This window comes from Hylobates moloch, unplaced genomic scaffold, assembly GCF_009828535.3.
Source record: "Hylobates moloch isolate HMO894 unplaced genomic scaffold, HMol_V3 SCAFFOLD_29, whole genome shotgun sequence".
In the NCBI taxonomy this organism is placed as follows: domain Eukaryota; kingdom Metazoa; phylum Chordata; class Mammalia; order Primates; family Hylobatidae; genus Hylobates; species Hylobates moloch.
Genome location: NW_026652304.1, coordinates 4,105,281 through 4,126,757, shown reverse-complemented (window position 1 = coordinate 4,126,757; position 21,477 = coordinate 4,105,281). Strand labels below are relative to the sequence as shown.

Genomic DNA, 21,477 nt, shown 5'->3' with positions numbered 1-21,477 from the left:
CCTTCTCTCCCAAGAGACCAGACCATGAGGCCCCAAAGCCAAGCACCCACAGTGAGGGCTGCCTCCTCGCACTGGTGAGAGCACAGTCCCTAACGCCAGACCCAGGACAGTGTTGGTGGCCTTGGGTGCTGCAGACTGACAGGTCTTCCCCCAACAGCCACTGCAGCCTGCAGGCGGGCAGCTTCCAGGAGGAGCCTCCCAAGATCCTTCACTCCCTGCCCCAGGAGCCAGGGCCCTCACAGGGTTTTCTAGCAGCCCAACCAGGTGCGCGGCTCACCTGGATTGTGCACATGGGTTCAGGTCTGATAGCCCCGGGGCTAGCCAGAGACCTGGCCCACGAGGATTTTCTTTCCATGAAATGTTGTGTGGAAAACAGCCTGAAAGAATCCACATTGGTATTATCAGATGTCACCGCAAGATCCCTGAATTTTACAATGGCTACATTCTGTACAATAATTTTTTACAAAGATGACTGAATTTTCTGAATAATGAATGTGTATGTTATACTTTTAAATACAACATTGTTTGGCAAAATTTTTTTTCATGTTACCAAAGTTATTAAATACAGAGATTTAGAAAAATAGAAACCAAAATGGGGAGAGGATCACCCGTAGCCATAATCCCACTATGGAGATGTATTCAGATGATCTTTTAGTGAATTCCCTTGGTATTTTCCTATAATAAGCATTTTTGACAAAAAAAAAAAGATTTTATGGCACATTCTTTTCTTTTCTTTTTGAAATGGAGTTTCCCTCTTGTTGCCCAGGCTGGAGTGCAATGGCACGATCTCGGCTCACTGCAACCTCTGCCTCCCACGTTCAAGAGACTCTCCTGCCTCAGCCTTCTGAGTAGCTGGGATTACAGGCAGGCGCCACCACACCAGCTAATGTTTGTATTTTTAGTAGAGACAGGGTTTCTCCATGTTGGTCAGACTGGTCTCAAACTCCCAACCTCAGATGATCTGCCCGCCTCAGCCTCCCAAAGTGCTGGGATTACAGGCATGAGCCACTGTGCCCGGCTGGGACAGTCTTTTTTATAACCTACTTCTTTGCTTCACAATACATGCTCAACACTTCCTAGCTCGTGAGCGTCCTTCTGCAATATCATTTTAATGCCCTATGGTATTCTGTTAAGTGGATGTACCATGCTGCATTTAATTCATTCTTTCCTTCAGGATTTTCAGTCAGCAAGTATTTCTCTCTAGGCCTCCACAGGCAAATTGTCATGAGTGCTATTCTCCAAATATGTCGACCACATGCAGACAGTGGGATCATGCTTTCTTGTCCCTAGAAGTTAGGTGTTGCCATGTGACTTGTTTGGGCCAATGAACCGGAAGCAGCAATGACATCTGGGCAGAAGCTTCAGGGTCCAGTGCACATTTCTGAACATTCTCTTTCCTGGAGGTAACTCACTGTGAGGCTGGAGACAGAAACTGCTTCCACCCAGATCTCTGCATACAGGCCCCAGCCAACCTACAATGGGCATCCAGCACAAACCAATAACCAACTCAATGGTCTTACCCACTGGGATTCAGGCCTGCATTGTTTCTGAGCTTGTCCTGACTGACTGGCCTCAGGGCTGATGCAGGAACAAGGTTGAGACAGAATCCCAACCCTCCAAGTGTGTGTGCCCAGTTGGGGAAGTCCAGCCTACATGTAAGGGAAGAGTTCAATAATGCACAACAAGTAACCGTTCAAAGCAAAACTGTTGCCAGGGTGCCGCGGGGCAGAGTGGACCGGTTCTACCCTGACAGGACAGCTTTGAAGCAGTCTGAGAATAACGGGGGCTCCTGGCGCTGGAATGGCCTGGGCAGATGCCCTGGAGGAAGGTTCAAGGGGAGGGCTCTGAAGGATGGGGAGATTTGAGGGTCATAGAGGTGACAGATGGAGAAGGGTGGGAGAGCAAAGGGGTCATTACGGAGCAAAACACGGAGCCCAGAGGACTGCAGGGGGGTGATTGCTGTGAAGTCAGAGCTCTGAAGACCTGAGAGCTGGAGACAGCCTCTGAGAGAGAGCAAGGAGCCAGACAGGGAAATCACTCCTGTCAGGGGAGGAACCTCAGCCCCCTCCTGTGCTTCCCAGGCTTCTTTTTGGGGGGAAAGTTTCTGTAACTGCCTCATTCAGGAATGCCCTCTGTGAACCTAACTTTGGAGGCTTCATCTGGCTTGGTGTCGTCACACATATGTTATATACAGGAGTAAGACTGACTGCAGACAAAGTCAAAACCATTGTGATTTGCTAATTCTACCTGAGTAATCACTCTCAACAGCCAGCCACAGGTCCTGGCCACACTTCAGCCTCATCAGCTAGGGCCACTCAGCCAGTGTCAGTCAGCCAGTGTCAGCCAGTGTCAGCCAGTGTTAGCCAGTGTGTCAGCCAGTGTCAGTCACCCAGTGTCAGTCAGCCAGTGTGTCAGCCACTGTCAGCCAATGTCAGCCGGTGTGTCAGCCAGCCAGTGTCAGTCAGCCCATGTGTCAGCCCGTGTGTCAGCCAGTGTCAGCCAGTGTCATTCAGCCAGTGTGTCAGCCAGTGTCCGTCAGCCAGTGTCAGTCAGCCCATGTGTCAGCCAGCGTCAGTCAGCCAGTGTCAGCCAGTGTCAGCCAGCCAGTGTCAGTCAGTGTCAGTCAGCCAGTGTCAGTCAGCCAGTGTCAGTCAGTGTCAGTCAGCCAATGTCAGTCAGCCAGTGTGTCAGCCAGTGTCAGCCAGTGTCAGCCAGTGTCAGCCACCCAGTGTTTCAGTCAGCCAGTGTCCATCAGCCAGTGTCAGTCAGCCAATGTGAGTTGGCCATTGTGTCTGTCAGCTAGTTGGTCAATCAGTGTTCATCCATTAGTCTGTCAGTGTCAGTCTGTCAATCAGTGTCAGTCAGCCAGTCACTGTCAGTCAGTTGGTCAGTCAGACAGTGTCAATGAATCAGTGTCAGCCAGCCAGCCCATCACTGTCAGTCAGTCCATGTCAGCCAGCCAGTTAATAAGCACAGTGTTCAGGTGGCTTCTGACCACTGGGCCTGTTTGCCTTTCTGTTTATTTACCCAGTACCTTTCCTGTTTCTGGGCACTGGGATAGGTGTGTCATCCCTCCGTGAGGACAGAGAGCTGTCCCCAGGAACTCAGGACAAATTAATTACCCAGCTGGGTCAGGCCCCCAGCCCCCATTTTCAGCCCAGCCACCAGCTGCTAGGCTGAGCTGCTGTGATTCCAGGAGCTTCTTGAGCTTAGAGGGCATCTGTTCAGAAGTGAGTTAAAGGAACAAGGTCACCTTCTGACTCTGCAGAGCCTCTTCCTCCCTGACAGGGGTTTTCGGTGGTGTGCCACAGCAGGGCTCCTCTGGCCACAGTCCCAGCATTGGCGAGATTAACATGATGATACCTCTGGCTCTGTGGCAGCGGCCCTTCCACCTTCCTCCCACAGGAGACCATGTTGTCTGTGGATGGGCAGACACAAGGGTTTTCCTAACACAGCCGCCGCTTTCTCAAATAGGACCAGGGTAGAGGGTGGAGGAGGGCAGGGCCATCCCGAGCCTTGATGCAGTGCCCAGGTTTGCACATTGCTGTGGGCATGTGTGTTGTCTGCTTCTTTGAGGGCACTGCTCATCACCCTCTCCCCAGCCCCCACCAACCTTGTGGGTTCAGCTATGAGGTGACAAGCCAGAGGTGGGCCTGAGATCCAGGCTGAACCAACCGTAGTACTTCCTTACCCCACAGTGATTGGTCCAAGGGTGGGCACGTGACCCAAGCCAGGCCAATCAGAATCCTTCCCCAAGATCTTTCTGAGGCTGTCTCCTTGAGTCCTTTAGTTGGAAAGATGTGTGCTTAAGCCAGCCACGAGAATGGCTCTCATTGTGCAGGAAAAACCTTGGAAGGAGAGAATAAACAGAAGGAGACAGGTGCAGAAGGAAACAGACAAGAGTCCTGACAGGGTTTTGAGGCCCTACTTCCAGTCAACTCCACAGCTGCCTTCTACCCCTGGCCTCCTGCCATTTGGTTTTGTGAATCACACTTGTAGCCAAGAACCTTGGCTAATACAAACTAGTATAATTCTAGAGCTACCTCGACTGACATCTCACTCATTTGGAAGTGGACAATCCAGAGTGTGATTTGCCCAAGCCCCTTGACTTCTCCCCTTTAGCCCCTTCCAGGGAAAGCCAAGGGAGCCCCCACTTAGTCCTCAGGTGGCTGCAGCGAGCAAACCCTCAGGTAGAGGCTGGGGGACCAGCACCTGCTCCGATGCCATGGCCTTTTCTAGCTGTGAAGCACATGCATCTTGGCCTCTGACTTCTTTCAGTCAATGTTTTGTTCTGAACACACTCTTGGCACTGAGAATGTTCTCTTGCTTATCTTTTAGGTAACTCCGTGCAGGGTTAGATTCCTGGGCATGTGACCTGTGCCATCGCACAGGGCCCTACACTTCGAAGGAAACCATGTTTGGTTTCATGCTCTGCCGATATCTTGAAATTGTTACACGTTTTGAACAGGGAACCTTGCAGTTTGATTTTGCATAGAGTCCCACAGATTATGCCACTGGTCCCGGCTCTGTGCAATCCCTCCTGGTACCATCTGTGATTCCAAGGAATTGCTCCAGTTCCCAGAACCCCTCTCCCGATCACTCCTATCTTGTGTTTTCTTTACCTTAATGCCTCCCTCCCCCCATCCCTGACTTCTGTGGTCTTCTCCCCACCCCACCCCATAGGTGGACTTTTTCCCCGGAAGCCCACAGCCTCTGTGGCCTCATCTGAGCTGTGTCCATGCCAGCCGCAGCTGGGGTATGGCTCCTCAGCTGAGCTCAATGTCAAACCAAAGCTGGATCCATTTTATTTGGAAGAATGCCAATTACAGTGGCTTGTCTTGCTTCTACTCCTCAACCCTGACATTCTGCAGTTCTGCCCCAAACCCCCTTCCAGAGGCCTCTGGGAAGGCTGCCTCAGGGCAAACCCAGGACGGCAACGGCCTCTGGTTTGATCAGTCTACGAGAGCTCTGCTGCAGGTTTAAACAAGAAGAGTGGCTTCTATGAGACGGCTTCATAGTTCTGTAATGAGGATTTTAGAAGTCTAGGAAATGGGCAAGCAGCCTGTGTCCTTGGGAACTGCCTGCTGCACATCCAGCAAAGGGAGGTCCTTGCCATGGCCTCACTGCTTCTCCTGGAAAAGGTGGATTTGAGCCCTTCACATCCCCCCAGGTGGAACAACACGGAACCGCAGCTGCTGAGACTGGCCACAACCTCAGTCTTCTTCACATCTACTTTTTTTTTTTTTTTTTTTTTTTTTTTTTGAGACAGAGTCTCGCTCTGTCGCCCAGGCTGGTGTGCAGAGTGCGGTGGCACAATCTCAGCTCGCTGCAACCTCTGCCTCCTGGATTCAAGTGATTCTCCTGCCTCAGCCTCCCGAGCAACTGGGATTACAGGCAGCTGCCACCACGGCCAGCTAATTTTTGTATTTTTAGTAGAGACAGGTTCTCACCAGGTTGACCAGGCTGGTCTCGAACTCCTGAACTCATGAAGCCCGCCAAAGTGCTGGGATTACAGACGTGAGCCATCGTGCCCACTCTACACCCACAATCTTTAACAGAACAGACCAATCTGGGGGAAAGCCAGTAGGAGAAACTAATAGACAATTTGACAATAAAGAATCCAGGTGTGGTAAAAATGATTTATTTTTGAAGCATGGTAACAGCTATGCAACTAGGAACATTTCATTTACCTGTCCCATCTATGTTTTTGTGTCACAAAGACATATACTAAGACTTTGGAAAAATTCCAAAGGGGATTACACTTGAAATGTGCTGTGTTTTTACTTTTTTTTTTTGTGCGTGTCTTATTCACAGTGAATCAAATAAAATAGCTTTACAGCTTACTAAAACTCAAACTTGTTCTCAAAGGAAGCAGTTTAAACATTTTCAACTGAAAAATCAGCAACACAATGATTCTACACCAGGAAACCGAACCAGGGAGACAAAAAGCAGCTCTAATAGAAAGCATGTCTTGTCAAAAGGTTAAAAATAAAAATAAAGGCCCGGGGCCCAGCGCGGTGGCTCACACCTGTAATCCCAGCACTTTGGGAGGCCGAGGCGGGCGGATCACAAGGTCAGGAAATTGAGACCATCTGGGCTAACACGGTGAAACCCCGTCTCTACTAAAAATACAAAAAGTTAGCCGGACATGGTGGCAGGCACCTGTAGTCCCAGCTACTTGGGAGGCTGAGGCAGGAGAATGGCGTGAACCCGGGAGGCGGCAGAGCATGTAGTGAGCCAAGATTGCGCCACTGCACTCCAGTCTGGGTGACAGAGTGAGACTCCGTTTCAAAAATAATAATAATTATTATTATAATTTAAAAAAATAAAGGCCCGTTGCGGTGGCTCATGCCTGTAATCCCAACGCTTTGGGTCTCTACAAAAAATAGAAAAACTTAGCTGGACGTGGTGGCGCAACTGTAGTCCCAGCTACTCAGGAGGCTGAGGCACAAGGATTGCTTGAGCCTGGGAAGTCAAAGCTGCAGTGAGCCCTGATTGCACTACTGCACTCCAGCCTAGGTGACAGATGACAGAGCGGAACCCTGCCCTCTCCCCTCACAAAAAAACCCCACACATATCATGAGGAAAATCCAACTTATTTACAAAGAGTGGGCCATCTTCAGGCCTGAGATCCCAATATGTTACGGTAAAATTGTGGGTGCACCGTCCTCTTTGGAAAAAGGGGGTGAGGGACAGCTCTGGCTCAATCCATGCTAATAATCTGGTTTTAAAAGATCAAAGAAGTCTCGAAGAAAAACCTAACATCACTGTATGCCCCAGGGGTGTCATTTACCATGAATGAAAGGGCTGGGAACGCACTCTCCCTGAGGTGCCCCCCAGGCCTGCCAACATCTATGAAATCTGGTAGTAAACTGGCAAGAGTTCCCTCTGCACCAGCAGGCTGCAGGAAGTTTGTGGAGCTGGGGGCTGGTCTTCTCTGGTCTTCCCCTGGGAAGTGCCTCCCGCTTTCCCCAAACTGCCAAGCTACCGAGCCCTCTAGTGAACAAATAAGCCATAGTCTGGAGGGCTGGCATGGTAACCAGAACGGGTGGATGCCGCCAGGAGAGACCAGGGCCCCCTGAGGATTCGGGGGTCAGCACTCTGGCAGCACCATCTCACTTCTTAGCCATTGTAAATGAGTAGACCCTTTCTCCTCAAACCCAGAGCTGTAGCTGGCTGGAAGAAACGGCACCAGGAAGATGGCAATAAACTCTGACTGAGCGCATGTCAGCTTTCTGCTGACCCACCTGTAGATTTCAGAGCAAAAGTCCTGACTCACCCAGCCCCAGTTTAACCGTGAAGTGTGGCTATCATGTTTACAGTCCCAATTACTCAGGAGGCTGAGGCAGGAGGATCACTTGAGTCCAGGAGTTTGAGGCTGCAGTGAGCTAAGATCACACTACTATACTCCAGACAGAGTGACAGAGTGAGACTCTGTCTTTTTTTTTTTTTAAGATGCAGTCTTGCTCTGCCGCCCAGGCTGGAGTGCAGTGGCATGATCTCAACTCACTGCAACCTCCACCTCCTGGGTTCAAGCGATTCTCCTGCTTCAGCTTCCTGAGTAGCTGGAACTACAGGTGTGTGCCACGATGCCTGGCTAAATTTTTGTATTTTTAGTAGGGACAGGGTTTCACCATGTTGGCCAGGCTGGTCTCGAACTCCTGACCTCAAGTGATCTGCCCGCCTCAGCCTCCCAAAGTGCTGGGATTACAGGCATAAGCCACCGTGCCGGGCTGAGACTCTGTTTAAAAAAAGAAGAAGAAGAAGTAAAAGAAGGCAGCTCAGCTGGTACAGTAGAAAGCCTATTCTGGAAACTGCCATGATGGATGGCTAAAAAAAAATTGGAGATACTTAACCCTAAGCCAAACGGTATGTGTCTGTGTGGTGTGTGTGAGCATGTACATGTATGAGAAACTGCGTGTGTGTGTGTGTGTGTGTGTGTGTGTGTGTACATTTGTGTGGTGGGGGTATGTGTGTGAAGGCGGGTGAAGGCCCCAGAAGGCGGCCCTGGGACAAAGCGCTCCTGCCACTTGTCCCCAGCATGGCGCAGCCACACAATTCAGAGCACAGCTGAGCCCACATCTGGAGGCTGGGCTCCCCTTGCAGGTGCGGTTAGCAATAGCTAACATGAAAACTTCCAGATAGCAAACCTCCCCTGGCCACCTGACTACGTATTTCAAACATTACCTGATGCAATTAAATTCAAGACCATTCACAGTCTTTTTTAAACTTCTGACAACGACCCACATTGAGGTTAGTTACGTGGCTGCCAAGGGGGTAGGGACACAGGATAGGTAACAAGAGTTCAGACTCAGCCTGATTGTACAGGGTGCACTCTGACCTGTCCCAGTCCTCTGTGTTTGTGGTGGTGACCCACTAAATTGATTTTGTGACCCACTTGTGGATTCTACTGCAGCTTGGACCTGCAGTCTCCGTGCACATGGAAAATCATTCCCTCCACGGAAGTGGGTGGACCTCCCCGCAGCAGGCCCCGGCCTCAGTGAGGATCACCAAGTGCCACCAGGTCCCCACAACCCCGCTCAGGAGGAGCAAGCAGGCTTCTCTGACCATCTTTAAAGAAAAGGGGGCGCCACGATGGGCCCACTCAGGTCCAGGCTGGCAACCACAGGTCCACCCGTCCAAGATGCAAGGCGACGCTGGGCCATTCCCTGTAAGGGCGTGGTGGTCCCTTAGGGCTTGCCCAGGGGCGCCCCCGCGCTCTGGGATCTCTGCACCAGGAGGATGAGCCTGGCGAGGTCGGAGAGCTCCGGGAACGCGGCCATCACGGGGTCCACCTGGTGGCGCGGGAAGACGCTGTAGAGCGCGATGCGAGCCCGGGCGCGCGCGTCCCCCTCGTCGTCCTCGGCCGCGTACCCTGAAAGTCCCCCAGTGGCGCCGTCGCCCCAGGCCGGCTCCGCCCAGGCGGAGCGCCCAGGGAAGCGGTCGGAGCGGGGTGGACGGGCCCACGGGTCGTCGGGCGGCCTGCGCGGGGAAAGCAAGTCCCCGAGCAGGTCCCTAGGGCGGTGTTCGCCCCGCGGCTGGAGTTGCAGGCCGGGCGGAGGCGGGAGGTCGCCCGGGGAGAACTGGCTCTCCAGGCTAGGGAGGCCGAGCGGGCCTGGCACCCGGCCGCCCGCGGACACCCAGTCGGGCCCGCCCAGTCGGGGCGTGAGGCTGCAGGCAGGGCCCGGGAGAGGCGGCCCGAGGGGCCCCGTGTCGTTGCTGAAGGCCAGCCGAGAGAAGCTCCCTTGCAGGGCGGCCAGGTCCGGGGACCCCCGCGCCGGCGGGAGGCTGTGCGCAACTGGCTCCCGGGGGGCCGCCCGGGCTCCTGCGGAGCCGCCTGGGGCTCTCGGTGGCCGCTGCTCCTCGGCGCCCGCGCCAGGCCGGGCCCCTGTCTTGGCGCGGAGCTCGTCGGCCACTGCCAGCTGCGCGTGGTGCGGCCTCTCCGGGTGGTAGAACTTGCACTTGATGCCGTAGGTGCATTTCTTGCCTGAAAGGGGCGGGAGCAGAGAGGGCGCGGCGTGAGGCCGGTGGCGCGGAGGGGCGGTGGTGCCTGGTGCATCCGGGGAGTGCCGGCCCGCGGCCTCTCCGTGGAGATTCCTCCAAGCAGGCTCCCAGGCCGCCGCGGACTCCGCAGACTTAGCTCCCTGGAAACGCCTCAGGATCTGGGCGCGGGGCCGAGGTGAGGAGAAGTGCCCGGGAGGCGCGGGCGGCCTGGGTGAGGGGGCACTCGGCACACTCATCCCAGGATATGCAGAGGAGTGTCGTTCCCAGGTCCCTTTGACCAGGGTCTAAGACCAAATCTCTGGATTCAAAGCCTTTCAGCCTCCAATTCCCCAGGGACCCTGTGGATAGGGCCAGGCTTAGGGAGAGGGCGGTAGGGAGAGGGTGCTCGGGGCATAGGACTGCGCCTGCAGTGCCGCCTCAGTTCCCACTGTTCTCCCTGTTCGCTGTGCTAACGCTTGCCCTCACCCTGCACGCTGTTCTAACAGAGTCGTGAACAACTAGTCAAGTGTTACCATCCAAACCCAGGGCTTCTGAGAGTGAAAGGGGCGGGGAGGAGTCAGCCTGAATGTATGTATGGTCACCTAATTCTAACAAGAAATGATTGACTGTCGCCCAAGTCTTTACTGAACTTGGAAACATCAAATAACTTGGCGAAGCAAGTCAGTGAAGGAGCTGGCTAGAAGGCTGGCATCCCCCAGGGTGCTGGGATAAAATTCTTAACTCTTCACGGATAGCAGTGACCAAAGTCCATAAGATGGAGGGGTGGAGAGCAGGGTAGGGTGAGGACAGAAGCTGCCAGGGGCCAGGTGAAGGGACTGAGACCCACAGCTGGGTTTGTGTCCAGCCTCCCGGCTTCTCAGACACAGCTTTGCTGTGTGCACGACCCCTGCATCCGACCCTGGCATGGGACCCTGGCTCCCATGAAATCACCGGCCAGGATGTCAGTTCTACAATAACCCTGTCAGGAAAGTTAACTCTCCAGGTGGCACAGCTGGAGGGCAGAATTTGGGCAAGAGCCCAGGCTGCTGAGCACCAGGCCAGTGCTTTTTGACTGTGCTCCTGTACTGCCCCCACACAAGGCCCTGAACATGGCCCGCAAAGCACTGGGCACTACCCACCATAGGGACAATGCTGCCAGGATGGCTCTGGGGGCTTCGGCTTCCTGCTCAGGAAGTTGCTCAGGGAGGGTCCATGGCGGCCCAGGGGGTCATCAGGAGGCATGAACCTGGAAAATAAGCACAGGGGCAACAGCAAGACCACCTGGGATTTGCCACCAGCACCTGTACAAAGGGAGCAGGCCCAAGTTCCCCGAAAGCACCAGGAAGCATTCGGCCCCGGGCCCACCATCACCCAGCGGGATGTCACAGCATCTTAAAGCAAAACCTTCCCTTCACACTGAACTCCACGCAGAGCACACAGCACAGCTCTGGCCCTCTTTGGGTGTTTCTCCTGATGTGGTTCAAGCCAGCAGCGTCAGAATCACCTAGCAACTTAAAAGTGCAGTCATCTGAGTGCAGTGGTTCACATGGGTAATCCCAACACTTTGGGAAGCTGAGGCAGAAAGATCCCTTGAGCTCAGGAGTTCAAGACCAGCCTGGGCAACATAGTGAAACCTTGTCTCTACAGAAAGTAAAAAAAAAAAAAAAGAAAGAAAATTAGCCAGGTGTTCTGGTGAATGTCTTTAGTCCCAGCTACTTGGGAGGCTGAGGTGGGAGGATGGCTGAGCCTGGGAGATGGAGGCTGCAGTGAGTCATGATTGTGCCACTGCACTCCAGCCCCAGTGACAGAGTGAGAGATCCTGCCTCAAAAAAAAAAAAAAAATTGCAGCCTCCGAGCTTCACACAAGACCTGCTTCATCAGAATCTGCAGTCGTTCAGGCATCTGCATTTTAAGAACTTCCCCTTGGGAGGCTGAGGTGGGCAGATTGCCTGAGCTCAGGAATTCAAAACCAGCCTGAGCAACATGATGAAACCTCATCTCTACTAAAAAATACACAAAAATTAGCTGGGCACGGTGGCGGGCACCTGTAGTCCCAGCTACTGGGGAGGCTGAGGCAGGAGAATTGCTTGAACCCGGGAGGCGGAGCTTGCAGTGAGCCGAGATCGCGCTACTGCACTCCAGCCTGGACAACAGAGCGAGACTCCTTCTCCAAAAAAAAAAAGAACTTCCCAGGTGATTTTTATCCAGGAAAATGAAAGTATAATTGCTCTAAGGGCTCCTCTGGCTTCCCACTGTCCTCAACAAAAGGTTAGAAACCTCTATGAGGTTAATAGCTCCAGAAAAGCCAGGAGTGGTGTCATACGCCTGTAGTTCCAGCTACTAGAAAAGCTGAGGAGGGAGGATCCCTGGAGCCCAGGAGTCCAGCCTGGGCAACAGAGCTAGACTCTATATCTAAACAAACAAACAAACAAACAAACAAACAAACATTTCCAGAAGGTTTCAGAGTTGTATGAGCTCCTTGAGGCTTAGGTCCCATTTCTCCTGTGTTTCACCCCGTGCCAAACACAGCTCTGGGCTGTGAACCTTCAGGCAAAGAGGTTCAATAGGAACAGGGAGTTTGAATCAGTGAGGAAGTGGATCCCAGGCACTGCCTGCACATACAGCCACCTCGAAGACCTAACCTCCTCCTCTGCGCACCCTGGGGGCACAGGGTCTGGTCTCAGTTTCCATGGCTGCCCTGCCCCTGACCTGCCCTTCTCTTCTCCCTGGCATGGAGCCCTAATGAGGAAGGGAATGCATGCTCAGAGTTCAACAGGGAAAACCCAATTCCTCAGAAGGAAAACGCCCCTCACTAAGTGAGGTCCACTTTTTGTGTAAATACTTTCGTTCCCAAGGCCACTTCCAGGTCATACAAAGGTTCTGTAGAGAGGCTGGGATTCTAAATCAAGGAGGAGATGTTTTATGGGTTGCTGTCCCCCTAAGAGTCCAGAGTCATGCTGAAGTCCCACTCTGCAGAGAGCTGGGTGATCCCCGGCCCTGTGTGGCCTCCACAGCTCAGCTCCCAGCTGCACAGCCAGCTTCTCAGAGTTGGGTCTTGACCAAGAATCTGGGGAACCGCCCACTGTGGTTATTAAAAGTTCCCAAAGACTTCCTCTCCTGCTCTCTCAGGAGCAGGAGCTGTGCCAAGAGGGCCCTGTGGACGTGCCCGGGGCACCAGGGCAGGCGCCCTCGCTCACAAGCAGGCGGCAGGCCCTGCCTCCTGGCAGGCCCTTAACGGAGGCCAGTGCATCAAAAGGACTTGGCTCTGGCCCCAGGCTGTCATCAGGCCAGAGACGGCCATGTCCCTGAGAGCTCAGTGAGGATTTCTGGAGCCCATAGTTACCAGACTAGCCAGATTCCTCCAGGCCACAGACGGACAGCGAGAGCCGCTGGCCTTTTGTAGCTGGAAATGACAATGGGGGCTCCTGCAGGGCACTGCTGCCAAGCCTCTGGCCCTCCACCTCCACGGCTGCAGGAGCAGTTGGCCACGGGGACCACAGTACCCCCTGGTGCACCATGTCCTGGGAATAGGTGCTACCACTTCTGGGGCACAATTCTCTCTAGTCCTCACAATGATCTCAGAGGTGACATTATTAATCCCTTTTCAAGGTGAAGAACATTCAGCTCAGAGAGGTTGAGTGGTTCCCCCTTGACCCCCAGCCAGTAAGTGGCAGGGCCTCAGATGGAAACCTCACCTGCCCTCTCCAAAGCCCTAGTCCTTTCTCAAACACCACACTGCGTCCCTGGGTCCGGAATCGCTCAGCCTTGTGCAAGCAGCCTAAGCCCAGACCTCTCTCCCCATCGACCCTTCGCCGGCCATGGCCATTCACTCAATCATTCCTTTACAACTAGTTACTGCACACCTGTGGGCCAGGCATGCTGGAGACACCGCACGTAAGACAGATACAGTCCCTGCCCTCACAGAGCTGAGGAGTTTGTCTAAAACCACGTTCCAAAAAGTCAGTCAGAGAGCCCAGAATGAGGGCCAAGCTAACACTGCCTGGAACGGAAATGGAAATGGGAGCAACAGCCCAGCTGGCTGTGCTCTGTCACACACTGCTCTGACCCTCATCCACCTTGCCAGTGTCTGCCCTCACCACTTGCTGAGCGGTTTGTGCCTGTGGCCCTGGTGTCCCTCTCTGCCCCCAGCCATAGCCGGTTGGTCTGGGATGAACTGACCCAAGGGGCCTATTTCAGGGCTACATGAACCAGCCAGGTTCTCTTGAACATTTCAACCCAGAGTCAGGGCCAGGCAGGGGGAGATCTTTACAGCCCAAAAGAAAAGATTCTGGGCCAGGCTCAGTGGCTCACACCTAAAACCTCAACACTTTGGGAGGCTGAGGCAGGAGGATCACTTGAGCCCAGGTGTTCAAGGCTGCAGTGAGCTGTGATCATGCCACTGCACTCCAACCTGGGCAATAGAGCAAGACCCTGTCTAAGAAAAAAAAAAAAATCTGTTGCCCACTCCCATATGTAATTCAAAACTTTTGTAAAAAAAAAAAACAAGACAGCCGGGCGCGGTGGCTCACGCCTGTAATCCCAGCACTTTAGGAAGCCGAGGTGGACAGATCACAAGGTCAGGAGATCGAGACCATCTGGCTAACACGGTGAAACTGCATCTCTACTAAAAATACAAAAAATTAGCCAGGCGTGGTGGTGCGTGCCTGTAATCCCAGCTACTCGGGAGGCTGAGGCAGGAGAATCGCTTGAATCCAGGAGGCAGAGTTTGCAGTGAGCCAAGATTGAGCCACTGCACTCCAGCCTGGGTGACGGAGCAAGACTCCTTCTCAAAAAATAAAATAATAAAATAAAATAAAATATAAAATAAAATAAATAAAATAAAATACAAAAACCTGAAATAAGTGAAAGGCAATACAACAAAGTACCGATCTTTTCCATGATGACTATTTCAATATTCTGAAGTATGCAATTCTGTTTTTTTAAGTTAGTGGTGCCCTAAATACATGCTTGCATGCTTGGCCCACCTCTTGGGCTTCTCTGTGGTGTGTCAGATGTGGCCCCAGGAACAGCAAGGTCAGAGCAAAGCAGCCCGCCTATTGGGGACGTGCCCGCCGAGAATGCGGACCTGGGGGAGCTCTGTCTGAGGGGCTGGGTGACCGGGTGACCTCAAGCCCAGCCACCTGGAAGCAGGCGTGGCCACTGCCCCGCCCCCGCCCCCCTCCCCCTCACCGCCGCCGCCCCACAGGGTGTCCGGACCCCAGCCGCACATACCGGTCGTTGACGAAGGAGAACATGAGCAGCCTCTGCTCAATGAACCACTTCCACTCGGGGTTCTCGCTCTGCAGGTCCCGGTAGTTGTCATTGGAGACGATGACGCCGTCCTGCTCGTAGGCCACCTTCACGATGTAGCGGTCGTCGTAGCAGACCAGGCGCTTGCCGTGCACCTTGCGGGACGGCGTGTACACCAGCACTGCCTGCCGCTCCAGCTCCGCCAGCACGTGCTGCTCTGAGGGCGGGCGACGGCGACGCGGGTGAGGGCCCAAGGGCACTGCCCCTGAGAACCACCCCCAACGCGAGGCCACCCGCTTCCCGGGCCGGTCAGATGAGGGCCAGGGAGGTTTTGAGGGGAGCGGGGAAAAAACACTAGTTTTTCCCGCCATAGCTTTCGCTCCTTTCACTCAATTTCACTGAATTTGCCTGAAGCCCCAGGTCAAGCGGGCAGGCGCGTGGCTTCCGTCCTGCCCACATCTTGACAGGAGTCCAGAAAGCGGTACTCTACAAGGGAGAGTCACTTCAGAAGGAAGGGTTTGGCCACAGCCCTTGTCCTTTTGGGAGTTCCATGCCACAGTGCCCCTACCGCAGCCCGCACAGGGGCCTCCTGGAGAAAGACATTCGTGTATTAACCCGGACCTTGGAAGTTTCAGCATGACGGGGAGCCTTGCATCCACCTGGAAAGCCCTGCATGGGCCCCTAGCTGGGAGCCAGAGGTCCATCTTCTCCCACCATCCAGGAACCTGCCTGGGACACCTTTGGGATGGAGCACCGCATCACTGACAGATACAGGGACTCAAGAACATCATAGAAAGCTCGGGGACTAGGAATCCAGCCTGGAGTCTGGGCTGGGCTCCAGTTCCTGGGTACTTCACCCCGGTTGAATGTCCATCCAGTTTTACATTTATAAAATGAAGATAGGAGCGCCTCCTCTTCCTGTCTCAGAGTGTCTGAGTAGATGGAGCTCAAGTGAGTGTGAGTTCTTGCAAAAACTAGTCAAGAGGTAAACATGTACCAGATGGTACAAACATTACAAGGCCTTTCTTATCAGAGGCTAAAATCTGCATCTCAGGAGAGATGCAGATCAGCTGTTTGATCTGAATTTTGCCTTTGGAGACATGCAGGAAAAAAAAAATCCGTTTGATATGTAATAATTATTCAGGTCCCTCAAGTTTAAGTCCTTTCCCATATGACACTGTTGGCTGATTTTTAAAAGGTGCATAATGCAGCTATGATACAAAGAACAAAAATAAAGACGCCACATATCTAGCACCTCCTTTGAGAAATAGGAGGTGGCTCATGTTTGGAAGTCCCCTCTGCCCCCTCAGTCTGCAATCCTCTCCATTCCCCTTAAGCCCTTAGGACAACCCTAGTTTTAGAACTCCATGTTTATAATTTCCTTGCTTTTAGTTTTAAAAATGCAGATTATGAGAATCATTTTCTTTCTTTCTTTTTTTTTTTTTTTTTTTTGAGACAAGATCTCACTGTGTCACCCAGGCTGGAGTGCAGTAGCACAATCATGGCTCACTGCTGCTTCTACCCTCCAGGCTCAGGTGATCCTCTTACCTCAGCCTCCCATGTAGCTAGGACTACAGGCATGCATCACCACGCTCAGCAAATTTCTGTATTTTTTGTAAAGATGGGGATTCGCCATGTTGCCCAAGCTGGTCTCAAACTTCTAGACTCAAGCATCCACCCACCTCAGCTTCCCAAAGTGCTGGGATTACAGGCATGAGTCACCATGCCCCATTGAGGATCATTTTCAGTGTGGTTACATGTTAGACTTGACACAAATGGAATCATACTATACATACACTTAAGCAGCTTGTCTTTTTCGTTCATCATTGTGTTTGTGAGGTTTGGTTGTGTCATATGTTCATCACTATTAGTCTTGCATTTAAGTCCCTGGCACAGAAGAGACACGGGTCTCTTCAGGGTATATCTCCAAGAGTGAATATGGCTGAGCTGTATGGAAGGCACTTTACAAGGTAATGCCAAATTGCTTTCCAGAGTGGTGATGCCAAGTTACATACCCAACACAGCACATAAGACAACCTTGCCGAAACTGGCATTTTCAGGCTTTTGAATGTTTGCCAATCTGGTGGGCACAAAATGGCCTCCTACTGTGGTTTTATTTTGCATTTCTCTGGTTGCTAATGAGATTGAGCATCTTTTAATATGTTTGTATATTTATATGGCCATATATGTTTTCTTTTCTGTAAACAGCTTATTCATGCTTTAGCCCATCTTTCTGTTGATTCATTGTCTTTGTCTCATTGATTTGGAGAAGTTCTCTCAGGATCTAGGAAGTAATCCATCATCAGTAATGTGTGATATATAACCCGCCCCCACACCCTCACCCCAGTTTGAGGCTTGTCTTTCCACTTTTTTGTTTTTATGGTATCTGTTAATGAATAAAAGCTTTTATTTTAGTATAGTCAAATGTATTCATCTTTCTTCATAAGTTTGCACTTGTTGTGGCTTATTTAAAAATTCCTTCCCTATCCCAAAGTAATTTCTCTACTTTTTCCCACATTATATTTAAGTATTACACTACTGTTGAAATTCACCATTCTTCACATTCAGACCATAAAGAATAATTCAGGACAACAAGTTCATGACAGGGAACTGAACACAAGTATTTATATTCCCTCCTTCTCATAGTTCCAACGTAATGAAAGGTGGGGGGAGATCTATAATCATGTTAAAAGTAGGTTTGCGGACAGCAGCAAATCCAGGATTTTGACACACTTTAGGAAGACAGAAAGCCGAAAGGAGCGTATTGATTGTGCAGCATGGAGGGAACCACAGCCCAGAATGTGCACAGAAGGCTGGAGTGGAGGTGGGAGCCATTGCCCTGTAGTCTTGGAGCACTCCGGGTGGTGGAGATGGAGTGGAAGTCGGGCAAAATCGGGATGACTAACTAACAGGTGAGCTGAGCTACTCCCTGGCAGCTGCTCCCAGGAGCATGGACCTCCACTCATTTCCCATCCCTATCCCTATAAAGAAAGTGAAGCTACAACTAGGAAGGAGGAAGCCTCCCATTGAGGCTGTTGACCTCCTAGAATAAAACCATCATCATTCTGCCATTGGAATAAGTGGTGGGCAGAGGCGCCAGGCTGCCTGCCTGCTCCATGCCAGGTATACTAAAGTGAAAACTGCCAGTCAACACAAATGGTCCGCACTGCCATTCAGGGAGAAGTTCTCATACTAGGAGAGAAAACCCATGGCAACTGCACAGATATACAGTCATGCGCTGCCTAACAATGTTTCAGACCACGTGTCTGACAGTGGTCCCATAAGACTACAACAGAGTTGAAAAATTCCTATCACCATAGCCATCCTGACCTTGTAGTGTGACACATGACTCACGTGTCTGAGGTGATGCTGGTGGAAACACTCTTCTGTGCTGCCAGTTGTGTAAAAGTCTAGCACATACAATTATGTACAGCACATAACACTTGATCATAATAATAAAGAGCTTTGCAGCTGATCTCTTCTCACAGGTGAGCATCCCTAATCCAAAAATCCGACCAACATGATGTTCAAAGCAAATACTCATTGGAGCATTTCGGATTTGGGATTTTTGGATTAGGAATGCTCAGCCAGTAAGCATAATGAAAATATTCAGAAATTCAAAACACTTCTGGTCCCAAGTATTTCAGATAAGGGATACTCAACCTGTATAAGAAGCCAAACAACAAACAAGACCCTGTTTATTTAAACCACAGTGTTCTGACCGTGCCTGGTGGCTCATGCCAGTAATCCTAGCACTTTGGGAGGCCGAGGCGGAGGGATGGATTGGGTCCAGAAGTTAAAGACCAGCCTGAGCAATATGGCGAAACCCCATCTCTACAAAAAACAAAAACTAGCTAGGGCCGGGTGCGGTGGCTCACACATGTAATCCCAGCACTCTGGGAGGCAGAGGCGGGTGGATCACCTGAGGTCAGGAGTTCAAGACCAGCCAACATGATGAAACCCCATCTCTAATAAAAATACAAAAATTAGCTGGCTGTGGGGGCATGCGCCTGTAGTCCCAGCTACTCAGGAGGCTGAAGCAGGAGAATCTCTTGAACCTGAGAGGCAGAGGTTGCAGTGAGCCGAGATTGTGCCATTGTACTATGGCCTGGGCGACAAGAGTGAAATTCCGTGTCAAAAAAAAAAAGAAGAAAGAAAGAAAGAAACTAGCTGGGTGTGGTGATGTGCACCTATAGTCCCAGCTACTGAAGAGGCTAAGGTAGGAGGATCTCCTGAACCAGGGGAGAGCAAGTCTGCAATGAGCCATAGTGAGACTCCATCTCAAAACTAAATAAATAAATAATAAAACCACAGTATTCTAATATTTGTAGCTTAAAATATTCCTGGCTGATTGAAGAATTAAAAATGAAGAGGCTGGGTGAGGTGGCTCTCGCCTGTAATCCCAGCACTTTGGGAGTTCAAGGCGGGTGGATCATGAAGTCAAGAGATTGGAACCATCCTGGCCAACATGGTGAAACTCCATCTCTACTAAAAATATAAAAATTAGTTGGGTGTGGTGGCACATGTGTGTAATCCCAGCTACTCGGGATGCTGAGGCAGGAGAATCACTTGAACCCAGGAGGAGGACGTTGCAGTGAGCCAAGATCATGCCACTGCACTCCAGCTTGGTGAAAGAGCAAGATTCCGTCTCAAAAAAAAAAAAAAAAGAAGAAGAATTTCCTGGATCTCAGTTTTCTTCTTCTTTTTAAATAAAGAGATTAGATGAAGTTTTCGGTAAATAAATACTACCTGACCAAATAAATGTCTCTTTCAAATCCTATAAACTGTTAGAAGTGGAATACAGATCCAGTGTCTCTTCAGGTGTTAAAAGCTGTCAGGCACAATTATTTTGATAACTTAACACACCAAAAGAGTAATTTATTCATTCATCTACTCAACAACTGTTTATTGAACACCTAATTTTGAACTATTTATTGAATACCAGGTGTTAGGCTAGGTGCTAGGTGCTAGGTGCTAGGGCTATGGCATTGAACAGTCATAATCAGTGCCTTCATGGAGCTTATATAGCGCAGTGACGAAGACAAACATCATTAAACAAACAACTAAGTAGATATTTGACTATCGATGTTAGAAGTGCACCAAAGAAACGTGTCCAGTACCTCTTGAGCATACATCTGCTCCAGCATACCTCTGATAGGGGTGTCAGCTCTTGGTGGGTCCTTCCTCCAGGATGGAACAAAAACTTTGATGTAGGTGTGTCCTCTGTCCCTGAACCAGTCCACAGCCAGCTTGATTCCCCGGCAAGAGAAGGTTTCTTTATTCCCATGGCTACAATGGGAAAACAAAGAAATCTGTAGAGACACAGCAAGTGTTCCTAAGAGTGATTCCCCTGTGAATATCCTGGATCACAGTCTTATAATCAAGAGGGAACCAGGAAAATCTACATTTTAGGCCAGGAGTGGTGGCTCACGCCTGTAATCCCAACACTTTGGGAGGCCGAGGTGGGCAGATCACTTGAGGTCAGGAGTTTGAGACAAGCTTGGCCAACATGGTGAAACTCCATCTCTACGAAAAATACAAAAATTACCCAGGTGTAGTGGTGCACACCTGCAATCCCAGCTACACTGGAGGCTGGGGCAGGAAAATCACTTGAACCTGAAAGATGGAGGATTCAGTGAGCTGCAATTCCACCACTGCACTCCAGCCTGGGCAACAGAGGGAGACTGTCTCAACAACAACAACAACAACAAAAAAAACCACACAAGAAAATATCTACACTTTAAAGATAGTTCATTCTTTCATTCACAAATAATAACCATTAACAAGAACCACATAGCTTGTGATAGGTATGTAGAGGGTCTTGGGCTCTGTTATAGCTAATATTGAGTGTCAACTTAATTGGATTAAAGAATGCAAAGTACTGTTCCTGGGTGTGTCTGTGAGGGTGTTGCAAAAAGAGATTAATATTTGAGTCAGTGAACTGGGAGAGGCCAACCCTCCCTCAATCTGGGTGGGCACCACCTAATCAGCTGCCAGCATGGGTAGAACAAAGCAGGCAGAAGAAAGTAGAACGAGCGGACTTGCCGAGTCTTCTGGCCTTCATTTTTCGCCCATGCTAGATGCTTCCTGCCCTCGAACATCAGACTCCAAGTTCTTCAGCTTTTGGACTATTGGATTTACACCAGGAGTTTGCCAGGGGCTCTCAGGCCTTTGCCCACAGACTGAAGGCTGCACTGTCGGCTTCCCTACTTTTGAGGTTTTGGGCCTTGGACTGGCTTCCTTGCTCCTCAGTTTGCAGATGGCCTATTATGGGACTTCGCCTTGTGATTGTGTGAGTCACTACTCCTTAATAAATTCCCCTTCATATATACATCTAGCCTATTAGTTCTTCCCTCCAGAGAATCCTGACTAATACGGCTCCAAGAATACATTCTGAGGACTAACAGACAAGACCCTCTCTTTAACTGAAGCTAAGAAAGATCAACATAAGACAGGTAGGAGTAGCCATCTACAGAATCACTCTCACCCTGAGAGATGGTTGTAAATGTGTTATTGGGTTTCCCAAGTCCAAGCAAGGAGGCCAATGCCCCTCAAATTCCACAGAAGACTTCAATGGAGGCAATAAGGAGAGAGTGGTGTGAGATCAGGCAGGGCCTTGCAGACATTATGGAAGATTCCTTTCTTCCTCCTAAGAGGAATTAAAAAGCCATGGAAGGATTTTAAGATTGGAAGTAGATGATGTGATGATGTGATGTGATGTGATGTGATGTGATGTGATGTGAT

At 50.9% G+C, this 21,477-nt stretch overlaps 1 protein-coding gene across 4 annotated transcripts in view; it reads right to left on the bottom strand.

The window, feature by feature from the left end:
* Positions 1–5,627: 5,627 nt before the first annotated feature.
* LOC116463225 (probable ribonuclease ZC3H12D) overlaps positions 5,628–21,477 on the bottom strand; it is a 37,409-nt gene continuing 21,559 nt past the window's right edge. For all 4 annotated transcript variants that reach the window (XM_032146235.2, XM_032146234.2, XM_032146237.2 and 1 more), the window contains exons 3-6: positions 19,883–20,022; positions 14,716–14,950; positions 10,623–10,729; positions 5,628–9,487 (exon numbers count right to left, since the gene is read on the bottom strand). In XM_032146235.2, the coding sequence (XP_032002126.1) occupies positions 8,691–9,487; positions 10,623–10,729; positions 14,716–14,950; positions 19,883–20,022 (1,279 nt within the window). In that variant the 3' untranslated portion in view covers positions 5,628–8,690. The remainder of the gene's footprint in view (positions 9,488–10,622; positions 10,730–14,715; positions 14,951–19,882; positions 20,023–21,477) is intronic.